This window comes from Meriones unguiculatus, chromosome 5, assembly GCF_030254825.1.
Source record: "Meriones unguiculatus strain TT.TT164.6M chromosome 5, Bangor_MerUng_6.1, whole genome shotgun sequence".
NCBI lineage: Eukaryota > Metazoa > Chordata > Mammalia > Rodentia > Muridae > Meriones > Meriones unguiculatus.
This window is the reverse complement of record NC_083353.1, coordinates 22,812,150-22,838,953: the sequence shown is the minus strand read 5'-3', so window position 1 is coordinate 22,838,953 and position 26,804 is coordinate 22,812,150. Positions and strand designations below refer to the sequence as shown.

Sequence of the window (26,804 nt, the reverse complement as noted above, 5' to 3'; positions counted from 1 at the left end):
CTCTAATCTTGCATATACACCACAGGCAAACCAAGGAGACCAACCCCAGAAGGCCTGCTAACACTCCCATGCCCGCCCATTCCTTCAGATGATTTATGGCTGCAGCAATCCATGATGATAATCCTCTGGCTAGTCCTGCGTCCACTCTGGTAGAATTTGCCATAACAATGGCCACTCTCATCTGCTCCATCATAGTATCGAATTCTTTAGTCCAATTACCTAAAATATAGCTAGACAATTGTTTAGACAGATTTAAAGCACGGAAAAAATTCTTATATTGTATGCTAGTGACACAAAGTCCAGCATACTTCCATTGACAGCCAAGTTGAGCGATTTGCCATAGGGTATCAATTTGCTCCTGCACGAGGTCAATCCTCTGATTGAACACCATCAAGTATCCTCTTTGTTGAGCATTAATTTCTTTTCGTACATCTAAAGCATGAGCTACATTGGCTAAAATATTATTTAGGGTCTGAGCAGTCTGCATAGTATGACTCATGGCTAATGCAGCAGTGGTATCTCCAACAGCCGCCAATGAGATGGCAGTAACAATGGCGGCTGTAATTTTCTTGTTTCATACACAAATAGTTCAGAATAGTGATCCTTCTTTGTTTTCTGCTCTGACCGCATAAAGGAATATATATGAATAGAACTGTTTAGAAAAGAAAATCATTAATAGCACTTAAGAGTGAAAATTATATTTCATTGTTCTTTTTGTACTGAACGTGAATTTTTATTAAGACTTGGATTTTAGGTTGCCAGTTGCTTGGTAGCTGAATAGAGCCAAGAATAGTCCTGGATGCGAGTGTCATAACTTGTGTTTAACTACTGCAATGTATCATGACTTCTGTTTTGTGCCCCTGATTCCTGAAAGGTGCTAGTTAAATATACCCCTTCCATTCTTTTTATTTCTTTTCCTTCTTTTTTAACATATGATTTTATTGATTCTTTGTGAATTTTCCATCATGTACCCCAAACCCACAAATTTCCCAATCCTTCCATTACTGCTTACCACCCTTTAAATCCCACAAAAGAAAACAAAAAATATTATATATATATATATAATTTTTATTATCGTGTGTGTGTGTGTATAAATCACTAAATTATTCCATGTAAGCTGTGTTGTGCCACTGTGTGTCACACTAATATCCTTTTGCTCAAACAGCTCCGTTTGCAGATGTTCACTAAAATGAGTCAATACTCTGGTGCAGAGCCTAATGGTTTTGTGCTACACAATCAATAATAGATCCTCTCAGAGACTCTCTCAGATATTCTGGATATCCTCCTGTTGTACCTAGCCATGGATTTCCAGCAGCTTTGGGTGTTCAGGACCAGCCTCTTCACATGTTCCAAAAGTTCATAGATGGAGATGTTGGGATGGGCCAGCTCAAAGTCTTGGATCTGGGTCTTGGCTTAGTCAGCTTGCCAACTCTCCTGCAAATCATGCCACCAGGGCCAGCTCTCCTGCACCTTTTTTTTGCAAGAAGGCACACCCCATACTTTCTTAAAAGGTTTTTGTCTCTCATTTTGACAAAAAACACAAAAAGGGTCTTATCAGACTGCATCTGCACATTATGGCATTATATTTTTAAATTTTATTCAGTTTTAAAATTCAGTCCTATTCCTACTGAACTTTGTACCCTTTCTGTTTGCAAATCTATCATGTCCAACTTCTTAGTGGCTGCTATCCTCAGGAGACATATATGCTAATCATAAAATCTTTAAGGATTTTACTTGGGAATTATGCTTTAAGAAGTAAGCCCCACTGTGAGGCAACTGGTAGGCAGCTCTGGTATTAGAGGGAATGCAGGTGTCCTATCTTTCTCTGCCTGTGTCTCAATTGGCTTTCTTCTTAACAAGTGAAAATATATTTTCTTCTTAGGAATTTTCTCGCACCACCTGAAATTTTACTCTGAGGCTTTTAATGAAAAAATAAGCTTATCAATACTAAATTTGAAACAATCAGTAAAACAATTTAAAGTAAATTCCTTGGTGAAACAAGGTTAATGTAAACTATTATGTGAAGTGGTGTGTCAGAAGTTATGTTCATTGGCAGCTATCTCAGAAGCCTCAGCATCTGTAATTTCACAAGAATGTGTAATTTCAGTTTTATGAGATCCATTGCCATCTTCTTGTTTCCAAGGACACCACAATGCAAGCAGTGTGCAACTTCCATGCAGGCAACATATAAAATGAATAAAAGTTTCAATTGTGCTTTACATGAAATAAAATAAATATTTTGGTGTTAGATTTATGGCTCACAGATAAGTGCACTAGTTTGTACTCGAAAGCATTCAGTTGAGTTCACAGCACATCATGGTTGCTTTGAGTATTATCTAAGTCTAATTCCATGGAGTTCAAAGATTTCTTTGGGCATGCAGGGAACTAAGAAAAGTTGTTAAATGCAAAATTACATGAAAGCAGAAGGTAAGCACACACAGTTATTTAGTAAAATGAATGTTTCCTTATTATAAGCGTAGTTCTACAGATCTCTTGTTGTACAAATGAAAAGCTGCCTGACATGGGAGCTGTATTGTTTCATCTGTGCTCAATTCAAAAAGGAAGTGTGACTAAGTGAATAGAAGCTGGGAACAAGTGCCACTCGCAGGGATGAGAAAACTACTTGAGGAATATATCCAATTCTATTTTATTCTATTTCTCCGTGATGGTCCACAGTCCTAAATTTTAGTTTGTTGAACCTCATCATCTCTTTCTGTCATCTTTAGCGTCTGTGCTTCAAGTTTATTTGGTTTTCAAAGGCAGTTAAAGACGGATGAGACATAACTTCTAATGACATTAAGAAGGACGATTCCCAACCTCCGTGAAATAGATCAATACCTCTTCTAAACCAAAAGAATGCAATCCTAGGGTGTCCTTAAACACCAATGACCTTTCCAACTCCACTGGTACAGATCTCAAAAGGTCACCCAGAACTTTTCATTTCCATTCTGATCCTTGGCAACTGGGTCTTGGTTTTCTTGGTTGCAAATTGATCCCTTTTTCGCTCTGGTTTATTTCTCAGTGTGCTCTCTCTTTCTCTCTCTCTCTCTCTTTCTCTCTCTCTCTCCTCTCTCTCTCTCTTACATACATACACACACACACTTGCACACATAGGCACACTTACACAGAGGCTATCAACTCTCTATGTCCATGCCTATGAATGACTCTCTTTCCAAACATATCTATATACACACAAATGTTTATTCATGAACATCTATGTATAGAAAGGACAGAAATGAACACAATATTCATTAGTGCTGAAGTTAACACACCTGACAGTTATCCTAAACAGTTCTCCCCCAGGCAGTTGTGTACCTTGGCATGGGCAGAGCCGTAAAGTGTGGAAAACTAACTCTGGATAGAAGATTTGTGCAAGCACTGGAGAACTAGCAATGGGAAGTGAGGTCAATGATTTTTGAGGCACAGCCACCCAGAAGAGCAGGTGAGAATTCCAGGAAATCCATCCTTCCCTTCCAATTCATGCAGGTGTGCATCAGGAAGTGGCAGGAGTGGGCATGTCTGGCAGTGAGTCCCTTGGGGAGGTGAAGGCCTAGATGTGAGTTGAGGTGTGGGTGCTGGTCTTTCTTCCTGAAGCCTAGACCTTGAGCCTTCGCCAGAGTCGTTGGGTAGTGGGTGTCTGGTGGGCCGATGCAGGACAGAGTGCTTGCTCTGGGAAGATGGCTGCAGCCTAGGCTCTCATGGGTGGGTGGAACCCGCCCAAAGGGTGTGGAGATCAGACAGAGAGGCCTCCAGAGAGTGTCTCCAGAGATCCAAGTAGGATCCCAGGTGCAAGCTCTGGAAGGCCTGGGTTTTCCGTGAGGGAAGAGTGGGTGTGTCCAGTCCCGTGCCATCCAAAGATATGCCTGAGCAGAGAGTGTCCTTCTGCGGTTCACCTGCGAGAGAACCGGTTGCGATATTCCCAGAGAGCCTTGGCCATGAGGGGGGCAGGTCTCTTCTTAGCCTGGATCTTGATGCAGAGAGCCCGCTGGGATAGGCTGTATCCAGAGGCCTCCTGGAGGAGGTGCCTTTCAGAGGTGGGCCCCCGCGCCGGGGGTCCGGGCTCCTAATGCTGGCCTGGGCTCCTGGCCTGGGGGAAGAATGTGACCGTCTGAGTTTGTTCGAGGCCTTGCAGCTTCTTGGCCTGTGTCCTCCGGATGCGGGCTGTGAGGGCTTGCAGCTTCACCTCTTGGTCTGCCTCTTCCATCTACTGCTCTGTCTTGGTCTCAGTCTGACTGTGGGTCTCAGTCTGGTCCCCTACGTGACGAGGTTCCTCCTCTTGGGCTGCTTCGGCTGTGTTGGCTTGGAAGGCGTCCTTGGCTTCGGAGATTCCTTGGAGAGCAGTTTGTTCGGCTGTATCAGCTTCATGGGCTGCAATGGTCTCCATGGCTATAGCCAAAGTTTGAGGTCTTGTTGCTGGTCTTTCTTCCTGAAGCCTAGACCTTGAGCCTTTGCTAGATTCCTTGGGTATCGCCTGTCTGGTTGGACAATGCAAGATGGAGTACTTGCTCTGGAAAGATGTCTGCAGCCTAGGCTCTCACGGGTGGGGGGAACACATCCAATGGTGTTGAGATCAGGCAGAGAGGCTTCCAGAGAGTTTCTCTAGAAAGGTCGCCAGTGAACAGGAAGTGGAATCTCAGGTGAAATTGCTGGAAAGCCATGCCTCCTCCATAGCTCAGGAAGCCTGTTTCAGATCTCAGAGCCAACTCTAGCTGACTCCATGGGGTTCACAGCCCTTCCTTGCCTCCAAACGTTCTCTGGTCAAATGTGTTTTTCTGTATGATCTTTTTGGTACTCTTGGGTTAACCTGCCCACATCTGTGGGTCTCCAACTTTGGAGTCATGAGAGAACCTGGTCTCTTCTTACCCTGCTTCATGCTTTTGTGGCCTTCCCTATAGGGCAGACAGGGATCCATCTGGCATGTTCTGTGTGTAGAGGCTTCATGGAGGAAGTGCTTGTCAGAAGAGTCCCCACCTCTCGCCTGAGGTTCACTCTCCTCCTTCTGGATGGGTCTTTCTGCCTGTATTTGGAAAGTGACCATCTTGTTTTGTCTACATCCTTGCAGCTTCTACACTTGTGTGCTCTGTTTGCAGGCTCTCAGGGTTTGCAGCCTCAGCTCTTGTAACTCCTTCATTTGCATGTGTGTTGCTCTCAATCTGCCTCTGGTTTAGTTTTTCAGGTTAGGACTCCTCTTCTGCGTGCCCAGGTTCAGGCTTATCAAAAACACACACACATATATATGTGTGTGTGTGTGTGTGTGTATATGATATACATTCGTACATTTATATGTATATGTATATATATCACAGGTAACTTGCACCTGTGTGATGCATGCTGTGATATATATATATATATATATATATATATATATATATAAATTAGCATATATATATATATATCCCTCGGTATGATGGCCACTGTAATTTTTATCACTGTTTGATATTTAATGTAGTCTTCCCTATGTAACAGAGACCATGAATGACCATGAATTGATTGATACTATGAGATGGCTGTGTCATGATGTTCAAGTTTGTGGTGTTCACTCTAATTGCATCCATGTGATGTTTGGGTGAGGGCTCTGTTTAATTATCATTGTGTGATGGCTACAATGTAATGGCCCCTGTGAAATGGTAATAATTAATGGCTACTGTGTTGTGTTCACTGTGTGATGATTACTCTGTGATGGTTACTGTGTTATGGCCACTTTTTGAGGGCCTCTTATTGACAGTAATTTGTTTTTGACACTGTTGATGGTCACTGTATGCTGGCCACTTAATGATGGCCTGTGTGTGATGGTCACTGAATTATAAATTCTGTGGGATCCCACTATGTGATGGTCAAAGTTTGATAGCTACTGTGATGGTCACCCTGTGATGGCCATTATCTGATGCTCACTGTTTGATATCCCACTATGTCATTTATATGGTGTGATGGTCACTGTGTAAATTTGACCTTGTGTTGGACAATGTGTGATTGACATTGAGTTTTGTTCACTGTGCAAAGATCAGTGCTTCATCACCAATACATGATTTTCACTACCATGGCCTGTGACTGACGGTTGTTTTGTAATGGTCATTCTGTGCTGGCTAATAATTGATGGTTAGCTGTATGATTTAATTGCATAATGGTCACTGTGTAATCACTAATATGTGATGAACATTTTGATTGATACTGTTTTATGTTCACTGTGTAATATTCATTATATGATGGCCACTGTGTGATAGTCATTATGTCATAAACATGGCGATGCCAAGAGTGTTAAAAATAGCATGTGATGGATCCATAGTGATGGCCAATGTCAATGTTCATGGTGATGGCAAACTCTGTGAGGGTCACAGTGTGAGACACACTGTGTGAAGGCCATGATGTGATGATCACTGTGTTGGTCAATATATGGTTATCATTTTATACTGTCCACATTTTCATTATCATTGCAATATGAAAGCAGATTGATAGCTGTTGTTTCATGATTAAAGCATAATGGTCACTGTGTGATGGTATCTGTGTGGTCATATCAGGGTGATGGGTATTGTAAAATCCACCATGTTGTGACCAGCATGTGATGGCCACAATGTGATGACCAGTTTGTGGTAGTCATTGTGATGAACAGCTGTGAGTAATTCACTGAGTGATCATCATTTTGTGATGGACATAGTGTGATGGTCACTGTGCGATGGCCACCTTGGAGTGGAAAGTATGTAATGGTCTCTGTTTATCATCACTATGTGATGGCTTCTATATGGAGGTCACTAGGAATAAACATAATGTGTTGACCAATGTTTTATATCCTCTGTGTGATGGTCAAATAGCATAACTCCTAGGGATGCCCCCTGTGCTATAGACACAATGAAATAGTCTACTCTATGATGGTGACTCTTCATGTCTTGGGTCCATGAACCAGGCATTCAAGAATCTGTTTAAAAAACTGAATGTATTTCTAGAAAACAAATTATTGTAGTTACACTACTTCAACTAAAACAGGAGATTTGGACAAACTGATGTGGCACTGTATGACAGGATTGTTATCTTTTCTGGCTAAAAATGTACATCCTGAGAGAAAAGCTGTGAGTATTCTGTGGTGTGCTTCTCTATAGACTGCTTGTTTCTGGGGCATATAGGGCCATAAAGCAGGTTTCAGCTTTTGTTTTGCTTTGCTTTTTTTTGTTTGTTTGTTTGTTTTGTTTTGTTTTTTGAGACAGAGTTTCTCTGTGTTACCTTGGCTGCCCTGGACTCATTCTGTAGAGAAGGCTGGCATTGAATTCACAGAAATCCATGTGCCTCTGTCCCCTGGAGTGCTGAGATTACAGGTGTCACCACTGCCACAGCTTGGTTTCAACTTTAAAATATAAATTTTTATATTTTTATTAATTAAACCTTACTCACTTTGAATCTCCCCATAAGCCCCTCACCCATCCCTCCCAATCCCACCTTCCTTCCTCCTTCTTCTTGCATGCCCCTCCCTGAGTCCACTGATAGGGGAGGTCTTCCTCTACTTCCTTTTGATCTTAGTCTATCATATCTCATCAGGAGTGGCTGCACTGTAATTTTCTGTGGCCTGGTAAGGCTGCTTCCCTCTCAGGGGGAGGTGATCAAAGAGCAGGCCAATCAGATTATGTCAGAGGTAGTCCCACTTCCCATTAGTATGTAACCCACTTGAACACTAAACTGCCATGGACTACATCAGTGCAGGGGTTCTAGGTTATCTCCATACCTGGTACTTGGTTGGAGTATGCATCTCTGGAAAGACCCCTGTGTTCAAATTTTCTGGTTCTGTTGCTCTCCTTGTGGAGTTCTTGTCCTCTCCAGATCTTACTATTTACCACTTCTTTGATAAGATTCAATGCACTCTGCCCAACAGTTGGCCATAAGTCTCAGCTTCTGCTTTCATAGCCTGCAGGGCAGAGCCTTTCAGAGACCCTTTACTGTTTTTTTCTTCTTCTGATGTCCATACTCTTTGCCTTTCAGGATGGGGGTTGAGCATTTTAGTCAGGGTTGACTCCCTCTTGATTAGTTAGGACATCAACATAAAATCAGAAACATTAAATCAGTTATAAGAAAAAGTAGGAAAGACCCTAGAACTCACTGGTACAAGAGAAAACTCCCTAAGCAGAATATGAACAACACAGGCTCTAAGAGCAACAATCAATAAATGAGACCTCATGAAACTAAAAAGCTTCTGTAAAGCAAAGACACTGTCATCAAAACAAAATGAATGCCTACAGATTGGGAAAAAAATCTTCACCAACCATTTATCTGACAGAGGGCTAATACCCAGTATTTATAAAGAACTAAAGAAATTGAAAAGCAACAAACCAAGTAATCCAATTAAAAAATGGGGAACAGAGCTAAACAGAGAATTCTCTGTAGAGGAATATCGAGTGGCAGAGAAAAACTTAAAGAAAGGCTCAAAGTCACTAGCCATTAGGGAAATGCAAATCAAAACCACCCTGAGATTTCACCTTACAACCATAGAATGGCCAAGATCAAAAACTCAAGTGACAACACATGATGGAGAGGTTGTGGAGAAAGGAGAACCCTCCTCCACTGCTTGTGGTAATGTAAACTTGTACAACCACTGTGGAAAGCAATCTGGTGCTTTCTCAGACAACTAGGAATAGTGCTTTCTCAAGATCCATCCATACTGCTCCTAGGCATATTTCAAAAAGAGGCTCAAGTACACAATAAAGACATTTCTTCAGCCATGTTTGTAGCAGCTTTATTTGTAATAGCCAGAAGCTGGAAACATCCCAGATGTCCCTCAGTGGAGGAATGGATACAGAAATTGTGGTACATCTACACAATGGAATATTACTCAGCAAAGAAAAATAAGGAAATCATGAAATTTCCAAGTAAATGGTGGGACCTGGAAAGGATCCTCCTGAGTGAGCTGTCCCAGCAGCAGGAAGACACACACGGTATATTCTCACTCATATAGACATATAATATAGGATAATCCTTCTAAAATCTGTACATCTAGAATATAATTTTTGTAATTTTAATTACGTTATTTCCAAATTCATTTTTCTCCCTCACATATACTGCTCCTTGCCTTCAATTTCATGGCCTTTTGGTTAAATTATTGTTACTGGTTGAATTTTACTTAAGTTTTGCTCAAGGATTTCCCGGATAGTAAGCCAAGAAATGGCTCCCTTGGACATTGAATATGAAATGAAATGTCACACAAGGACCCATGTCCTGGAACAGGAACTGCTTTGGGACATTGGAAGAATTTCTATTAAAATAGATTTTTCCAGACTAAAATCTTGTCTGCTCCAAGGGTACAAGGGCAGAGCTAGGAAGGCCTGTGCTGTCTGAGTCATTTGCTTTCTATTCACCCAGTAAGGGAAACACTATTCCCCAAACCCCACCTTGGTGGTCCTTGCTTAGGAGAGACTCTGGAAAGGCCTAGCCAACAGAAGCTCTAATGGACGTTAGCTTGCAAGTTCCTTCTCGATTCTTCCCTGGTTCTGCTCTAGGGATCTGTGCAGGAGACCACAAGCCACACCATGGTGATTGTGGTCACTCTCTTCTTAGGTCAGGAGGAGCAGGCTCGTTGAACTGTCAGAGCAGCTGGTACTGGGATGGACTGTGAAACAGACTGTGGGTTTGTTCATGTGGTGACCTGAGCAGTGGCCCTTGGCCTCTGAGCTTCGCTGATTGTGGATTCTTTGGAAGAAGGAGGCTCTCTGCATCCATGGCTGTGGGACCCTGTGGTGCTTGTACCTAAATCACTACATAGTGCATAAACAATCATTGCTTTTGGTGTATTATAGGAAGAAGACATTATAAAATTGAAGGTCTTTTTTATAGAAGTTCTGAATTTTTCATTCTGCTTTTAGGTTTGTGTTACAAGTTCTGTGAAGGGTTTAGAAACTGGTAGTAAATAGGTGACAGGGGTTACCCTTCAACAATACAGCAATGCTTGGTTAGAATACTATGGCTAGAGAGATGGCTAAGTGGTTAAGAGCACTTATTGATAAGACCAGAGTTAAGATCCCAGGATATATAGCATGTGGCTCACAACTACCTGCAACCACACCTCCAGGGGACCTTTTGATCTACTCTTACTTCACTGGGTATACACACACACAAACACACACAAATGCACACATACACAATTCTTCATATAAAGAAGAATTTAAAATATTTGAGAAGCTAGGTGTTGCTGACATATGCATTTCATTTCAACACTCAAGAGGCAGAGGCAGCTGGAGCTCGGAGTTCAAGACCACTCTGGTCTACACAGTCAGTTCTAGGATAGCTCAAGTTGCATGCATAAACCTTGTCTCAACAACCAAATCACAGATAAAATATAATAAAATAAAATATAAAATAAAAATCCTTTTATGTTTCTGTGATTCAGAGAAATTCATTTCCAAGGACAAAAGGAGTTTCTGAGCTGCAGAGGTTTCCCAGGTGTTCATGGGGTTGGGTGGCTAAGGAAAATTCCACATCTTGTGACATAGATTTTGTGGCAAAAAATAGACATTAAAATATTTAATGTCATTTTGTCTGTGAGTTTCAGTGGGTCTGGGTTTGCATGAATCCACAAGGGGACATGTGGGGCTACCAATCCATTGCAGAGCTTTTGATCTTATCCATTTGAGAGAGAGCTCTAGAGCATGGTCACTCTCTCTCACTATAGGAAATATCAGTAGGTGTTGGGTCAAAACCAACAATTTAGGAGTCACTTTGAGTTAATTTTGTGGTAGTTGTGGAGTTTGTCTATAATTTTTTTCTTTATTCTTTTCTTTGTTTCAAGCAACTTTGTATCCAGCTGTTTTGTGAAAGGTATTTATCAGGTGTAGGAGTTCCCTGGTAGAATTCTTGGGATCTCTCATGGATACTATGGTATCATCTGCAATTAACGATACTTTATTTACTTCTTTTCAAGTTTGTATTTCCATGATCTTTTTCATTGCCCTCACTAGAAAGAATTTAAAGTATTCTGTTGGATAGATATGGGCAGAGGAAAGAAGCTTGTCTTCTTCCTGATTTTAGCGGAATTGCCTTGAGTTTTTCACCATTTAATTTGTTGTTGGCTGTAGGCTTGCTGTGAATTTCCCTTATTATATTTATGTATGTCTTGTATATTCCTACTCTCCACAAATGCTTACTCATTACGGGGTGTTGGATTTTGTTAAAGCCATTTTCAGCATCTAATGATCTCATAATGTGACTTTTTTTTCCTTTCAGTTTGTTTATATGGTAGAATACATTGACAGATTTTATATGTTATGTACTTCTGCTTTGTTGGACTATTCAGGGCTTGCTGTAGTAGGATAGCCAGTGGAATATATCGACCTGGCTGTTATAGATCGTATTCTTATTTATTTATTTGTTTATTTATTTATTTATCTAGCTAGCTAGCTAGCTGTTTATTTGTTTATTTATTTATTTGTATTTTTAATAATTTATTCACGTTACATCCCAATTGTAGCCCCCTCCCACATCTCTTCCCAGTCCCATCTTCACCTTCTTTTCCACCTTACATCCTTCCTTAATCCACTGAAAATGGAAGTCCTCCTCCACTACCATCTGACCCTAGTCTATCAAGTCTCATCAGAACTGCCTGGATCCTCTTCTTCTGTGTCCTGGCAAGGCCACATTGCCAGAAGGGAGTGATCAAAGAACAGGCAACAAAGTTTATATCAAAGATAACACCTGCTCCACTTATTGGGAACCCTCATGGAGACTGAGTGCCTATGGGCTGCTTCCTGGTAGGAGATCTAATTCTTCTCCATGTATGGGACTTGGTTGGCCCATCTGTCTTGGCAGGGCTCCTTGGATCAAGATTTTTAACTTTTTTGGTCTCCTTGTAGAGCTTCTGACCCCCTTCCATTTCCCCATTCTCCCTTAAGACTCCCTGTGCTCTGCCCAGAGTTTGGCTGTAATTCTCAGCTTCTGCTTCCATCTTCTGCTGGGTGGAGACTTTCAGAGAACATCTGTGCTAGACTCTTGTCCTGTTCTCTCCTTCATACTTCCAGTGTCTATCCTGTTTGCCCTTCTTAATGGGAATTCATCATCCTCCCTAGGGTCCTCCTTGTTCTTTACTTTCTTTAAGTCTTTGGATTTTTGTATGGTTATCCTATATTAACTGGCTAATATTTGCTTATAAGTGAGTATGTGCCATGCATATCTTTCTAGTTCTGGCTACCTCACTCAGGATGATCTTTTCTAGTCCCATCCATTTGCCTGCAAGTTTCATGACTTCCTTGTTTTTATTAGCTGCATAGTATTCTGTTGTGTAATTGTATGAGAATTTCTGTATCCATTCTTTGCTTGAGAAAAATATAGGTTGATTCCAGATTCTGAATATTATGAATAAAGCTGCTGTGAATATAGTTGAGCAAATGTCCTTTATGTATGGTGGAGCATCTTTTGGGTATATGCCCAGAAGTAATATAGCTGGATCTTGAGGTAGTTATTCCGAATTATCTGAGACAGCGCCATCTTGATTGCCAAAGTGGTTGTACATGTTTACATTTCCACCAGCAATGGAGGAGGGTTTCACTTTCCCTGCATCCTTGCTAGGATGTGTTGTCACTTGAGTTATTGTTATTAGCCATTCTAATAGAATCTCAGAGTCATTTGCATTTGCATTTCCCAGAGGACTAAGGACAGTGAGCCCTTTTTAAGTCATTCCCTGACATTTAGTATTCCTCTGTTGAGAATACTCTGTTTAGCTCTGTATCCCAGTATGGTGTTTAATTTCTTGAGTCTATATAAATTTTGCATATTAGCCTTCTGTCAAATGTAGGGTTGGTGAAGATCTGTTTTCAGTCTGTAGGCTGTCATTTTGTTCTGATGACAGTGTCCTTTGCTTTACAGAAGCTTTTCAGTTCAGGAGATACCATTTATTGATTGTTGATATTAGAGCCTGTGTTTTTGGTGTTCTATTCAGGATCTTGTCTCTTGGGCCAATGAGTTCAAGGCTCTTCATTCCTTTCTCTTCTAACAGGTTCATTGTGTCTGGTTTTATGTTGAGGTCTTTGACCCACTTGAACTACAGTTTTTCTCAGAGTGATACATATGGGTCTTTTTGCATTTTTCTATATGGAGACATCAAACTAGGCCACTACCATTTGATGAAGATACTGTCTTTTTTTACACTGTTTGGTTTTGGCTTCTTTGTCAAAAATTAAATATCTGTAGGTGTCTGGGTTTATTTCTGGATTTCCCATTAATTACACTAATCCTCTATTCTGTTTCTATGAGAGTACCATGCCATTTTTATTACTGTTGTTCTGTAGTACCACTTGAGATCAGGGATGGAGATACTTCTAGAGGATCTTTGATTGTACAGGATTGTTTTAGCTATTTTTTTCCACATGAAATTGAGAATTGTTGTTTTTTTTTTTTTTTTTTTTCAAAATCTTTAAAGAAGTCTGTTGGTATTTTCATGGGAATTGCTTTGAATCTATATTCTTTTGGCTAGAATGGCCATTTTCACTATGTTAATCCTATTGATCCATGGGCATGGGAGATCTTTCTATCTTCTGATATCTTATTCGATTTCTTTCTTGAGAGACTTGAATTTTTTTTTCATACAAGTCTTTCACTTGCTTTGTTAGAATTATACCAAAATACATTATGGTTTTTTGTTTTGTTTTGTTTTTGTTTTTTCTGTTGTGAAGGTTCTGTTTGCCTAATTTCCTTCTTTCCCCTTTTATCTTTTGTATACAGGAGGGCTTCGGAGTTTTCTGAGTTAATTTTTTATCCAGCCACTTTGCTGAAGGTGTTTATCAGCTGTAGGAATTCTCTTGTAGAATTTTTGGGGTTACTTATGTATACTATCATATCATCTCTGAATAGTGATACTTTGACTTCTTTTCGGATTTCTATCCCCTTGATTTCCTTTATATTTCTTATTGCTCTAGCTAGGACTTCAAGTAATATTTTCAAGAGATAGGGCAAGAGTGAACAGTCTTGCCTGTTTTATTTCAGTGGAATTGATTTAAGTTTCTTTCCGTTTAGCTTGATGTTGGCTATACCTTGTTGTATATTGCTTTTTCTATGTTTAGGTATGTGCCTTGTAGCCCTGATTTCTCCAAAATTTTAAACATGAATGGGTATTGGATTTTGTCTAATGTTTTTTCAGCATCTAAGGTGATGATTATGTGTTTTTTGTCCTTCCATTTGTTTATATGCTCTATTACACAGACAGATTTCCATATATTGAACCACAGTGCATGCCTGGTATGAAGCACACTTGGTCATGATGTATACCTTTGATGTGTTTTATTGTATTTGGTTTGTAAGTATTCAGCATTTTTTGCATCAGTGTTCATTAGGAAAATTATTCTATTTTGTAGAATGGTTTGAACAGTGTTGGTATTAGCTCTTCCTTGAGTGTCTGGTAGAATTTTGCACTGAAACTATCTGGTGCTGGACATTTTTTGAATAGGAGAGTTTTGAAGACTGTTTCTATTTCTTTAGGGGACACAAGACTATTAAACTTGTTTATCTGATCTTAATTCTAATTTTGTAAGTGGAATCTATCAAGAAAATTGCCCATCTCATTTAGATTTCTAAATTATGTGGTATACATCCTTTGAATTAAGACCTAATGTTTCTTTGAATTTCCTCAGTGTCTGTCATTATGTCCTCATTTTCTTTTCTTATTTTGTTGATTTGGATAGTGTTTCTCTGCCTTTTCATTAGTTTTGCTAAAGATTTCTCTATCTTGTTGAATTTCCAAAGATTCAGCTCTTGGTTTCATTGATTCTTTGAATTGTTTTCTTTGTTCTAATTTATTGATTTCAGTCCTGAATTTGATTATTTCCAGCTGTCTGCTCTTCTTGGGTTCACCTGCTTCCATTTTTTTCTGGTGTGCCATCAAATTGCTTGTATGAGATGTCTCTAATTTCTTTATGAATGTACTTCATGCTATGAACTTTCTTTTTATCACTGATTTCATTGTTTTCCATAAGTGTGGATATGCTGTTCCTTCATTTTCATTGATTTGTAGAAAGTCTTTAATTTCTTTCTTCTTTCTTCCCTGACCCAGCTGTCATTGATTGGAGAGTTGTTCAGTTTCTATGCTTATGTCGACTTTTTTCTATTTCTGTTGTTGTTGAGAGTCAGCTTAGTCCATGGTGGTCTGATAGGTACAAGGGATTATTTCAGTCTTTTTGTATATGTTGATTATGTTGGTCTTTTTGTATGTGTTGAAGCTTGCTTTGTGACCAACTGTGTGATCTATTTTGGAGAAGGTTTTATGCAGTGCTGAGAAGAAGTGATATTCTTTTGTGTTTGCGAGAAAAGTTCTGTAGATGTCTGTTACATCCATTTGATTCATGACATTTGTTAGTGTTATTAATTCTCTGTTTAGTTTCTGTTTCCTTGACCTGTCCTTTGATGAGAGTGGGATGTTGAAGTCATCCACTATTAATGTATGGGGATTAATATGTGGTTCAAATTTTATGAATGTTTCTTTTACAAATGTGGCTGCATTTTGAATTTGGGGCATAGATGTTCAAAATTGAATTTTTTCTTGGCACAGTTTTTCTCTTTTGAGTATGGAGTGTCTTTCTTCATTCATTTTGATTTATTTTGGTTGAAAGTATTTTATTAGATATTAGAATGGCTACTGCAGCTTGCTTCTTGTTGTCCATTTGTTTGGAGAACATTTACTCTCAGGTAATATCTGTCTTTGGTTGAGATGTGTTTGAGTTGTGTTTCTTATATGCAGCAGAAAGCTTGGTCACTCATCCATTCTTTTAGTCTGTGTCTTTTTATTGGAGAGTTGACTCCATTGATATTTAGAGGTATTAATGACCAGTGACTGTAAGTTCCTTTCAGTTTGGTGTTGGTTGCAATAATGTGTTTGTGTCCTTTTCTACTTTTGGTTTTGCTATAGTGAAGTTATTTATGTCCGTTTTTTTGTTCTTCTGGGTGGGGGGAGGGTATGTTTAACCTTGGGTGGTGGTTTTCCTTTTAGTATCATGTGTATGACTGGGTATTTGCATAGATATTATTTAAATTTTGTTCTGTTCTGTAATATCTTCTTTTCTCCATGTATGTTTTCTCCGTATATGTTGAAAGTTTTGCTGGGTATAGTAGTATGGACCAGTATCCTTTATTTATTTATTTTTCTGGGGGGTGGTGTTCAAGATATCTGCCCAGACACTTCTTTCATTTATGAGCTCTATAGAGAAGTCACTTGTGATTCTGATAAGTTTGCCTTTTTTAAATTTTTTTTTCTGGGCCCTTTTCCCTTTCAGCATTCAATTTTCATTTTCTCTTCTGTTCATTTAGTGATTTAGCTGTTATGGGGCCAGATGATTTTCTCTTCTGGCCTAATTTATTGTAGGTCTCTTGTATCCTTGTAAGCATCTCTTTCTTAACTTTGGGAAAATTTTCTTTTATAATTTGTTGGAAATATTTTATGGTCCTTGGACCTGGGAATCTTTTCTTTCTTCTATTTATAATATTCTTAGGTTTTTCCTTTTCACAGTGTCCTTGATTTCTTTGATGTTTTGTGTCACAGATTTCTTAGGATTTAACATTTTTGGTTTGGATGATGCATCAATTTCTTTTTTTTTAGATTTTTTTTTATTTTTTATTTTTTTTATCAATTACATTTTATTAACTCTGTATCCCAGCTGTGTCCCGATCCCTCATTCCCTCCCAGTCCCTCCCTCCCTCCCTCATCTCCACCGTGCCCCTTTCCAAGTCCACTGATAGGGGGGACCTCCTCCCCATTCATCTGATCCTGTTTTACCAGGTATCTTCAGGACTGGCTGCAAAGCCCACCTCTGTGGCCTAACAGGACTGCTCCTCCCTTCGGGGGTGGGGAGACCAAAGAGCCAGTCATTGAGTTCCTGTTAGAAATAGTCCCTGTTCCCCTCACTTTGGGAGCATCAATTTCTTTCATTGTGTCTTCTACACCTGAGGTTCTTTCCTCCATCTTTTGTATTCTGTTGTTAATGCTTACCTCTGTAATTCCTGCTTTCTTCCCTAAGTTCTCCCTCTCTAGGATTTCGTAAATTTGTGCTTTCTTTAATGTTGCCATTTCCATCTTCAGCTTTTGCACAGTATTGTTGATTTCCTACACCTGTTTGCTTGCATTTTCCTGTTTTTTTTTTTTTTTTATTAGATGATCTGTCCAATATTCTTCATCTCTTTGAATTCTCCTGCTGATCTTTCAGTGATTAATTTATTTCTATCTCTAAAGGTTTCAGACTTTTTTTTCTCTATCTTCCTGTATTTCTTTATGGATTTTACTTGTTCCGTCTGTTATCATCTTCATAAGCATAGATTTAAGGTTATTTTCTTCTGTTTCATTTGTATTTGGCCATTCATGGTTACTTCCCTTTGGACCACTGGGTTCTGGGGAGGCCATATTGCTTTGGCTTTTGTTGATTGTGTTTTTATACTGACCTTCAGCCAACTGGCTGACTCTGGCATTGGACATTAGATCCTGTTGCCTACTGAAGTGCTCAGGGATGTGGAAATAATCCTGGACAAGAAACTGGATATTCCTGCAGGAGCCCTTCTCAGTTTGGTGGAAATAACCTGAGACTGGTGGGTGGCTCTCAAGGAATTTCCAGTCAGAATCATCAGATGTTTGATCCTGGGGAACATGTGGACCCCTCAGGTACGCAAGGATCCTCCTCTCACAGGGAAGACCTGGAGTCAGCTACTCTACTACTGGCTTTATTTCTCTTAAGTTAGTGAGCCCAGTCACTGTGCTTAGACAATGTGCTTGCTGTATGTAGCCTTTCTAGAGAACCTGTGAGCTCAGAGGTTCTGCTGGTCTCCATAGGAAGACTGAGTGTGTCTTGGAGCAGTGTCTTAGTTTCTTCTGTGGGTCCCAAGTGTCAGAAGGCCCATGGTTGGAGCCAGGTGCTCAGAATGGTGAGAGTGGTCCCTGAGTTTGGAGCTGGGTGTCCCTGGTACTGTAAGGTATCCCCTTTAAGGACACTGAGAGTAGGCACCTGAGTTTTGAGCCATAAACCAGAATACCCAGAAGGTATTTATGGGACAGTGAGAGTGTGTGTTCTGCTCTGGAGCCTCACCCAGGTACTGGAAGGAAGATATGTACTGCATGGTCAGTGAGAGTAAGCACCTGAAGTAAGAGCTGCAAACCACCAGTACCAGACAGTGAGCTAGGGCAGGAAGCCTATCACTTTGGCTGTGTCAGGCAGAAGCCTGGGAACTATTCCAGGGAATAGCAGGGTGGCCTGAAGGTGGGCCCTTGAGTTTCCCTGTGGGTTCTTCTCTCACCTGCAAAGAACAGATGTAAAGGTTTTGAGGGCCACAGTATTCCCTGATGGTCACTGTGCTCTCACTCCTGAGCTGCTGTTCAGATCTCTGCATGGTTGGTGACACCATCAGCCATCATGGATCTTTTTATAGACTGTATTCTAGCACTTTTTTTTTTGTATAAAAGTTCCAGGTAATTATTGATTCAGGGCTTATTTCTGAGTTTGTCTTACTTGGAGAAGTGTTTTGTTCCATGGCTTCTGTTTCTTCTCATGTGTTGTGAACTGTAGTATGCATGCAATGAGACATTTAAGGAGAAACTGGAAAATGAAAGTGTTGAGCTTAAGAAGATAGTGGTCACAGTGAGGAAGATTCAGTGGGTAAAAGACCACATTAACAATTAGACTAGAGACCATGTGATTGGAATGGCCCAGATCTACTCATATATTTGAAGACTCAATTTTCAGTTAGTGGAACAGATTTGGAAATATCAATAGATATGCTGTGTTGGAGGAGCTCTTTCAGTGAACGTGTTTTGAAACTTCAAAATCATATGCCAGGATCAGAGTTTCTTTTTCTGCATGCTGCTTGCAGATCTAGATGTACCTTTTCAGCTCCATGTTGTTTTAATGATCAGAAAATCCCAGATGTTCGATTTTACCAATACAAACTCATGAGCTAGATGCTGGCTTGAGAACTTGCTGGCTCAGTGAGGAAAGAGAAAGCAACTAGCTGACTTTCAGCTTACATCTCAGATGGCAAAGCCCAAAGCCGACAGCTAAAAACAAAAAGTCGAGACACAGCATCAGCTGGTTACTTGGTCTGACTCTTGGTCTAGGGCTAACTGTATTTAATCCTGTTTACAGAAGGCTCTTGGATGAGGGGTGTGTGCTTTGGCTGAGCTGCTCCATGGGTAAGTATTTACAGAAGAAAGAAAGCCCTAGGATTAAAGTTTGAACCATACCACAATTAGAAACAGGGGTTTATACTTTACAATATGGGGGTTCACAATGGAATCAAATATCCTGCAACAGCTCCTTGCTTGCCTACTGCCATTGTTTTTTCCCATGAGGATAATGAAATATCCTCTGAAAGTATAAGCAAGCCTCCAATAAAAAGCTTTCTTGTAAGTGTTGCTTTGCAATGGTGTCTCCTCACAGGAGAAAAACAAAAACCAAGAAAGGTCGTTTCTCTAATGTCTGTATTCTGCCTGTAATCTGTCTGTATTCTGCCCATGTCCTGAGAAACAGAAAGGCAGAATTAAAAAATAAGGAGCTGACATTTTTGAGAAAACATTGAGTCAGTGATTGTGTTGAATAGTTTTATGTCAACTTCACATAAGCTGAAGTCATCTGCGAGGAAGGACTCTTAATAAAAGGCTTCCATAACATGTAGCTTTACGCAAGCATGCAGTGCACTTTATTAATTAGTGAATGATGAGGGAGTGCCAAGCCCAATGTGGGTGATGTAACCACTTTTACATAAACCAAAATGGGAACAGCTATAAACTTTCTGGTGTGACTGAGCCATCAGGATATTACCCCATTTCCACTAAGAAGGTGACACCAGATTTCCAGGGTGTATATATGCTGTATTTTATTTTTGGTGGTTTGATTTATGTGATAAACTTTCTGACTTTCACAGGTTACTAAAGAATTTTCTTAGTCATGTGCCTCCAGTGATAGATAACAATCAAAGGATGCTGAAACTTAACATGTTTTGACTAGGAAGGCTCATGATAATTTGCATCAGCACAGAGCCAGTCTTGGGAAGCAAACATCCAATAGGAATCAAAATAATAGGTTGGTGGGTTTCAGACACTCTGTTGCCCCTGTAGCCATGACAGCTGGAGGCTGTAGCCTCAGGCAGTGCTGAGTCCTCATGTGCTGTCCCAGCCCCACCCTCCTCATGGATTCTCCTAACCTCTTTTTCTTTCAGATACTTGGGACTCCTTTGGTCCAGTTCACTGCCTACTAGTGTGTGCTGCAACAGGCCCTCCAAACCCATTCTCTTGCCTTCATCTCTAGTTGCTATGATATAAACATACTATAGAAAAAAGAACATGCTAATATCATTTCTTGCTCCATTATATTATGTATTTTCTGTGTCCTATGTCCTATGTCCTATAGGTACTTAGTCTAAGAAAGCATATGGTAAATTATACCATGCATTCCCTAACCCAGGCAGCCTGACTTATAGAAATCCATCTCTAAAATTGGGAATTTAACTTGAGTGCTGTCATACATGACTCATATCTAGATTAAAAAATGTAACAGAGATTAACAGATCATGAATTTGGAGAACCGGGTCAAGGGAATATTTGCAAGAAATATTAGAAGTTTAGCCCACCAGGGGCCCCAAAATCTTCTAAGTTAGTTATTAAAAGTTTGTTGATTGCTTTGGCATGCTGTAGAAAAATATTAATGCAGCGAGATGACTACTGTGGCAAGGGATAATACTAAAAATCAAGGTAACTGTTATCTGGATGGAATACAGCTATACCCTTAGTATATAACTTTAATCCATCTGGCTGGAATACACAACCTAAATCCTTCTGGCTGTGTAATTGGCCATTAACATTTTCAGCTGCAATTTAGAATTCACCTTTAGTCCCAAACAACAGCATCGATTTAAGGGGCTAAGTGATGAATCGGAGAAGATTAGATAGAATGAGTGAAAGACTGAGTAAGCATAACTTTCAGGAGTGAAAGGCTATTTGAGAGTATTGCAGAGTAAGTGAGACAGTACAGTAGAGTGGAGTACAGTACAGTCCTATAATAGTGTTATTGGAGACAGAAAAGTAGAGTTCAGGAGTACAGTACAGTTTAATGAAGTTTGGTTCAGTTGAGTCTGTACAGTCAGTTTGTGGAGTTCAGAGGCATTCTTTTCAAGCAGAGCAATGTAGTGTGAAGCAGAGAGAATCCAATTTAAATCACTCAGCTTGGAGAGGAGTTTTGAGCCAGAGCAACTGAGTTGAACCAGGCAACCAGAGTTCAGAAAGAACTAGAAAGGGTGAAATTGTTTAGCACTAAGTCTCAGAAGCTGAAAACACTCTTGGCCTAGGTTAGAAGATGGAGCTGAAAACAGAAGCCATCAGGGTCAGGCTTGCAGAAGATTGGAATGTCTGGAAACTGGAATCATTCAGGCCTTGACCCAGGCATAGTTCAATAGAAATGCTCTGGGTCCACCCCAGGCTATGTATTCATAAAACTTGGAGTTTGACCTATCATCAACACTCCCTTTATTCCATTTAACATTATAGAATGTTATTTCATCTGTTTATGTGCTTTAATGAAGAACTTAGTTCTATTACATTACCTTGGGACTGGAACTGTATACTTTGTACTTTTCCTTGCTCAACCTTTTTCATTATAGATCTGCATAAGACTGGCCATTAACAATGCTGCAGTACACTCAATACTAGGTTGCTTTGAAATGTCCTCTGCTAATTCTATTAATCAAATTCTTGCCCTTGGGTCTTTAGTTTAGCCTCAGGCTGAGTTTTTAGACAATGGCAAAAATCAGCCACATCTTTTGCCAGAGTATTATAACAAGGGACTCTAGGCCACATATTAATATTGTTACCCCTGAAACTGACCCTCATGGTTCACATCACCCTCAGCCCTACTGACTGCCATGTGCAAACTAGGATGGGCCATTAAGGCCCTCATAAAATGTCCAATCTTTATCTAGTCCTGTCTTCCAACATGTTCTATATTCCTCAAAACCAAAGCATATTCAGACCTGTCACAGCAATACCCCAGTTCCTGTCACCAACTTCTGAAGTCTTAGTCAGTCTTCTATTGATGTGAAGAGATACTGTGACCATTGATCTCTTGTAAAAGAAAGCATTTAATTGGGGCTTGCTTACAGTTTCAGATGTTTAGTCCATTGTTTTCATGGTGGAGACCATGGTGGCACAGAGTCAGAGATGTGGTTAATAAAAGCTAAGAGTTCTACATCCAGATATACAGGCAGCAGGTAGAGCTGCACTGATTAACTATGTAAACTATAATATTTAATGTATATTAAATATTTTAAGATGAATACTGATATATAATTATTTATCTTTGGCTCATGAATCCTAGAATTGCAGTCATCCATAGAAGGGGAAGTTTCCAAGCAATATGATGTCAGTTCTAGTGGAACTAATGAAGAGCATTCACAACAAGGTTGCTTTCTCATGGCCATCTAGACTTGTGAATCTCAGGTTTGCTTCTACCCTCAAGGGCACAGATTTATGGTATCTGATGTAGAGAGAATATCAGAACAAATTCTTACACAGTTTCTGTAGTTGAAAGAGGAACCATTTCACCTTCTCAACTTCGACAAGACAATTCTGTTTTGGGTATCTCAGTTACTGTGAGGAAACCACCACAATCAAGGCAACTTAAAAAGGAAGCATTAAATTGGACTTATGTTCTAGAGAGTTGGAATTTCTGATGAGGGACTAAAGGTATGGCAGCAAGAATAACTGATGGTTCAAATCCAAAGCTAAGCAGGAAGGAGAGAGTACACTTGGGATAGTGCAGTCTTTGGAAACCTCAGAGCCTACTCATGTTACATAGATCCTTAAAGACAGCCATACCTCCAATGCTTCCACCGAATTGGAAAGAAGTATTCAAACAATTGAATCTAAGGGAGTCATTCTCTTTCAAACCACCACACATTTCTTTAATACTTTTCATCTGCACAAACCCTACCATACACTTAAGTTAGAATGTTATGCTTCCAATATACAATGCCACAGACTAAATATTGCCATTCCACAAAGAAAGAAACAGAGGTGTTCCCATTCCTGCGGCTCTGTCACTTGTAACACACAGAATGTCTTTCAGGCCAGTTCTACTGCACACCTGCTTCCTCAAAAAAAAAAAAATATCTGACTACAAGTGATGTAAGGAATTAAATTATATTTTAGCTTATAATTCCAGCAGAAATACTTCCTTATGGTGGGAAAGACATGAGGACAGTGTTGGGAGCATACCTCCAGAACTGGGTCTAATGCCAGGTTCAAAAGCAAATAGAAATTTCCAACAGCCGTAAAACCTCACATACTCCACAGTAATTCATTTCCTCCAAGGAGACTCCATTTCCTAGAGGTACTACAAACTGAAAAATAGCATCACCACCTTGGGATCCAACATTCAACAGAAATTTCAGGAGGATTTTTTTTTACATTGAAAACATAACAGTTACAGGACCTAATACATGTGACCATAGTCTACCATAGTCTTGTAAGATACTATGATAACCCAAACTTCCATATAATAGTCCCAAGAAGTTTTTTTTTAACTCTTTCCTTTAAACTGCAGTAACAACAGAAAGAATGTTATGAATCAGGATATCTAAAATAAATTAGTTGATGCATTTCATAGGGGAGTTACATTAAAATTGAAAAGTATCTGTCATTGTGTTTAGATAGGACCTCATAACAATGTTAGTCTCTCCATGGGTGCCATCGATGAACACTAAGAATGGTAATATAATCCCTCTATGTGTTATATGTCACTCAGGAAAAAAAATTAGCCAATGTCAGCATTTCATCATTAGGCATTGATTTCATCATTCCATTTGATCACTTTCCTTGGAGCATTTGTAAATGGAAAGGTCATGCTAGTGGGACAAAGAATCTATACTAGTCAACCTTGAAACATTTGCCTTGCATTTTAGAAAACAAATCTAATACCAACATGATTTGATAATTAAGATAACATTCTAATTCGGTGGCCATAATTGTTTCTTGTTCGTATAGTGTCCATAATATTTTCTAGAATAGGAAAGCACATTCACTTTAGTTTATTATGGTCAAATGGAAATTTTGGCAAAGTATAAGGGAAGTTTTCATGAAAATCTAAAAAAAATAAAACGCAAAATCAAACAAAAAGCAATTTAAAAGACAAAGAAAGTAGATAAGTAGGTGTACTTACAGGAAGAAGATTCCCTGTGAGTATTCCTGAGGATTCTGTGGACTCTACTATATGCTCAAAAAGCTTCTAATCCACAACTTGTCATGGTGTCCCCAGATGCTTTGTGCAAACTCTTGCTACTTCATTTGGAGCAGCCTCTACAGGTCACCTCCTATCATAAACATTGAGTATCTCAAGTTTGCTTGTCTAAACTAACAGACCTCATTGTTGCTGTACTTCCAATATATGAATTCAGTTCAAAATTTGTAAAATGATAATGTGCTATTGCCACTCCTTGTGGCAGCCAACATTCTAATTCACTTATTTATTTATTTACGCTGTTTCCGATAAGGCTTAAGAAAATAATAGCACATTCATATTACTGAGTAGCTCTACATCCCTTGTGTATGGATGTGGATGGGATGCTTGCATCTCTAGTAAATTTCACTGTGGAAAGAAAATTTAACACAAATGTTTTTATAACCATACAAATTTATCCCCCTACATAAACTACAGTATTATAAAAAGAAAAAAAAAAACCTCAGTTATTGTCATTACACTAAGAACACTAATATAGTATAAAACATTTCAGCATATATTGAGTAACATTTGCTTAATGTAAAGCATTATTACAAAAATGCAAGTTTAAGTAACCTTATTTGTGTGCCTGAACTGTGTTCTGTCCTGTACTGGTTAGATGGTTAGGTTTTTTTTTTTTGTTGTTGTTGTTGTTTGTTTGTTTGTTTTCCTTAACTTAAGCTACAAGCATGTGGAAAGAGAGAGCCCCCTTTGAGGAAGTGCCTCCACCAGATTAGTGTTTATGTGAATCTACTGGGTCATTCTCTTCAGCAATGTTTGGTGTTCATGGAATCGGCCCATTGTGTACAGTGCCACCTTTGAGCAGATGGTTCTGGGAGGCATAAGGAAGAGGATGAAGTGTTTGAAAAGATTGAACACATACTATTTTTCCGTAGGACCTTAGAGTAATACCTAGAACCTCATAAGGAAGCTTATAATAGAGCAGACAGTATCAGCCAATTTGTCCTAAGATACAAACTGCACATTGTGTTTCTCTGTCAAAGTCCGGCTTCAAAACCAAAGGGGTAAACTAAGTCAGAGTGTAGATCCCCAGTTGCTGCCTGGTTGGTAATCCAGCAGGCTTTTTCTGATGCTAATTTTTCAGGCTGCAACTGATGGTTACCAGCATGGCTTCCACTGACAGTGGCAAACTGAGGGGGCAGAATTAGATTACTGGTGTAGGCCAGGCCAGTGCTGGTAGCTTCCTAGCATGGTCTTACATTTACCGTGTAAGCATAGGAGATAGCTATTGGCTCTAGCATTGGTGCTCCACTGAAAGTGGCAAAGCATCATCTTAAAAAGAAAAGGAAGAAGAGAAAAGACCACACACACATACACACACACACACATTTACACTTGATGAAGTAAGACAGACTCCAGCAGGTAGGTTTCAACAAGCTTTTCTAGCTTTTCTTTCTCCCAGTTTATACACCCAAGAAAATTCTTTTAAACAAAATAAAAATTACAATTTGATTACATGTTATTTTTCTTTAAGTGAATTACAATGAGTATATGTAAGAAAAATATATTCCCCAATACCTTCACATGATCAAGGGTTTTACATATTCTGGGTGAAAAACCAAAAAGCAAAAAAGTTATTTTCAAGAATCCATATACATTTGTAACTAAACAACTTGTTATAAATTAACAAGGTGAGCAAACAAGGTAATTTCTTAGCTACTTTTCTCTACTAGCAGGCTGCATTTTACAGTGACAAAGAAAGAATTAACTTACAAAGTAATCTCTCACAAAAGTCTTAAAAGAATCACAAATCTAAACTTTTATATAAAAACCAACCAGCCATCTCTACTTTAAATCTTTAAGGTGTGCATCTACACATTAATCATTTTGTATTAATTCACTATCAGGAAGCTGAGAGCAAAAGCAAGTATAAGGAAGTCAATTGTTTTGTTGAGAATGTCACCTCAGCCAGTGCTATCTTGGGCTATTATTCACCAACCTTTAAAAGTCCCTGGCTTTACTATTAAGGTGTACTTTCCTGAACTTCAGAATGTTCTCTAAGATAATTTACATCACAGCCATTAACAAAAATATCTTTACTTAACCTTGCTAAACACTCTGTTTTTTCCTAAAATTTTCTACATCATATCCACTGGCAAAAGCATCTTTTCCTAACCTTGCTAAATAAATCTATTTTTTCCAAACTCATTGTAAAGTTAATGGCCATTGCTAACAATCTGCATCTGAAGGTTCTCCTCAAAGGTGGTAGTTAAAATTAAATCATTAATGTCTCCAACAACCTTGCCTAAATGAGATCAAGCTTTCTTAATTTTAAGTGACAGATACGCTGCATAGTCAGGGGCTGGAATTTCCATTAGAGTTTTCATATGATTCGTATATTAGGAGGATTATAAGGCTACAAGGGTAAGAAGCAGAGCTATGGCTCCATAACAGCATGAAAGACCTAGAAATTGTACTTCCTTGTACTTCTGAGCTCTGCCACAAACTGAGACAAACCCATCATGGCTCTGCTAACTGGTTGATTGCATTCCATGCATTCTAGAGCTGTTTGCTATTCCTTTGGCACACACTCCAGCAATTGTCCTCTTGTCTTACATTTTGTATACTCAAAATTGTCTCCATATTCCA

General features: G+C 39.3%; 1 gene segment (V, D, J or C); it reads left to right on the top strand.

Annotated features, from left to right (window-relative positions):
• Positions 1 to 6,237: 6,237 nt before the first annotated feature.
• Positions 6,238 to 26,804, top strand: part of LOC132654117 (Ig kappa chain V-V region MOPC 21-like) — a 52,976-nt gene continuing 32,409 nt past the window's right edge. The window contains 1 exon segment of the V gene segment in view: positions 6,238 to 6,336. Coding sequence covers positions 6,238 to 6,336 — 99 coding nt within the window.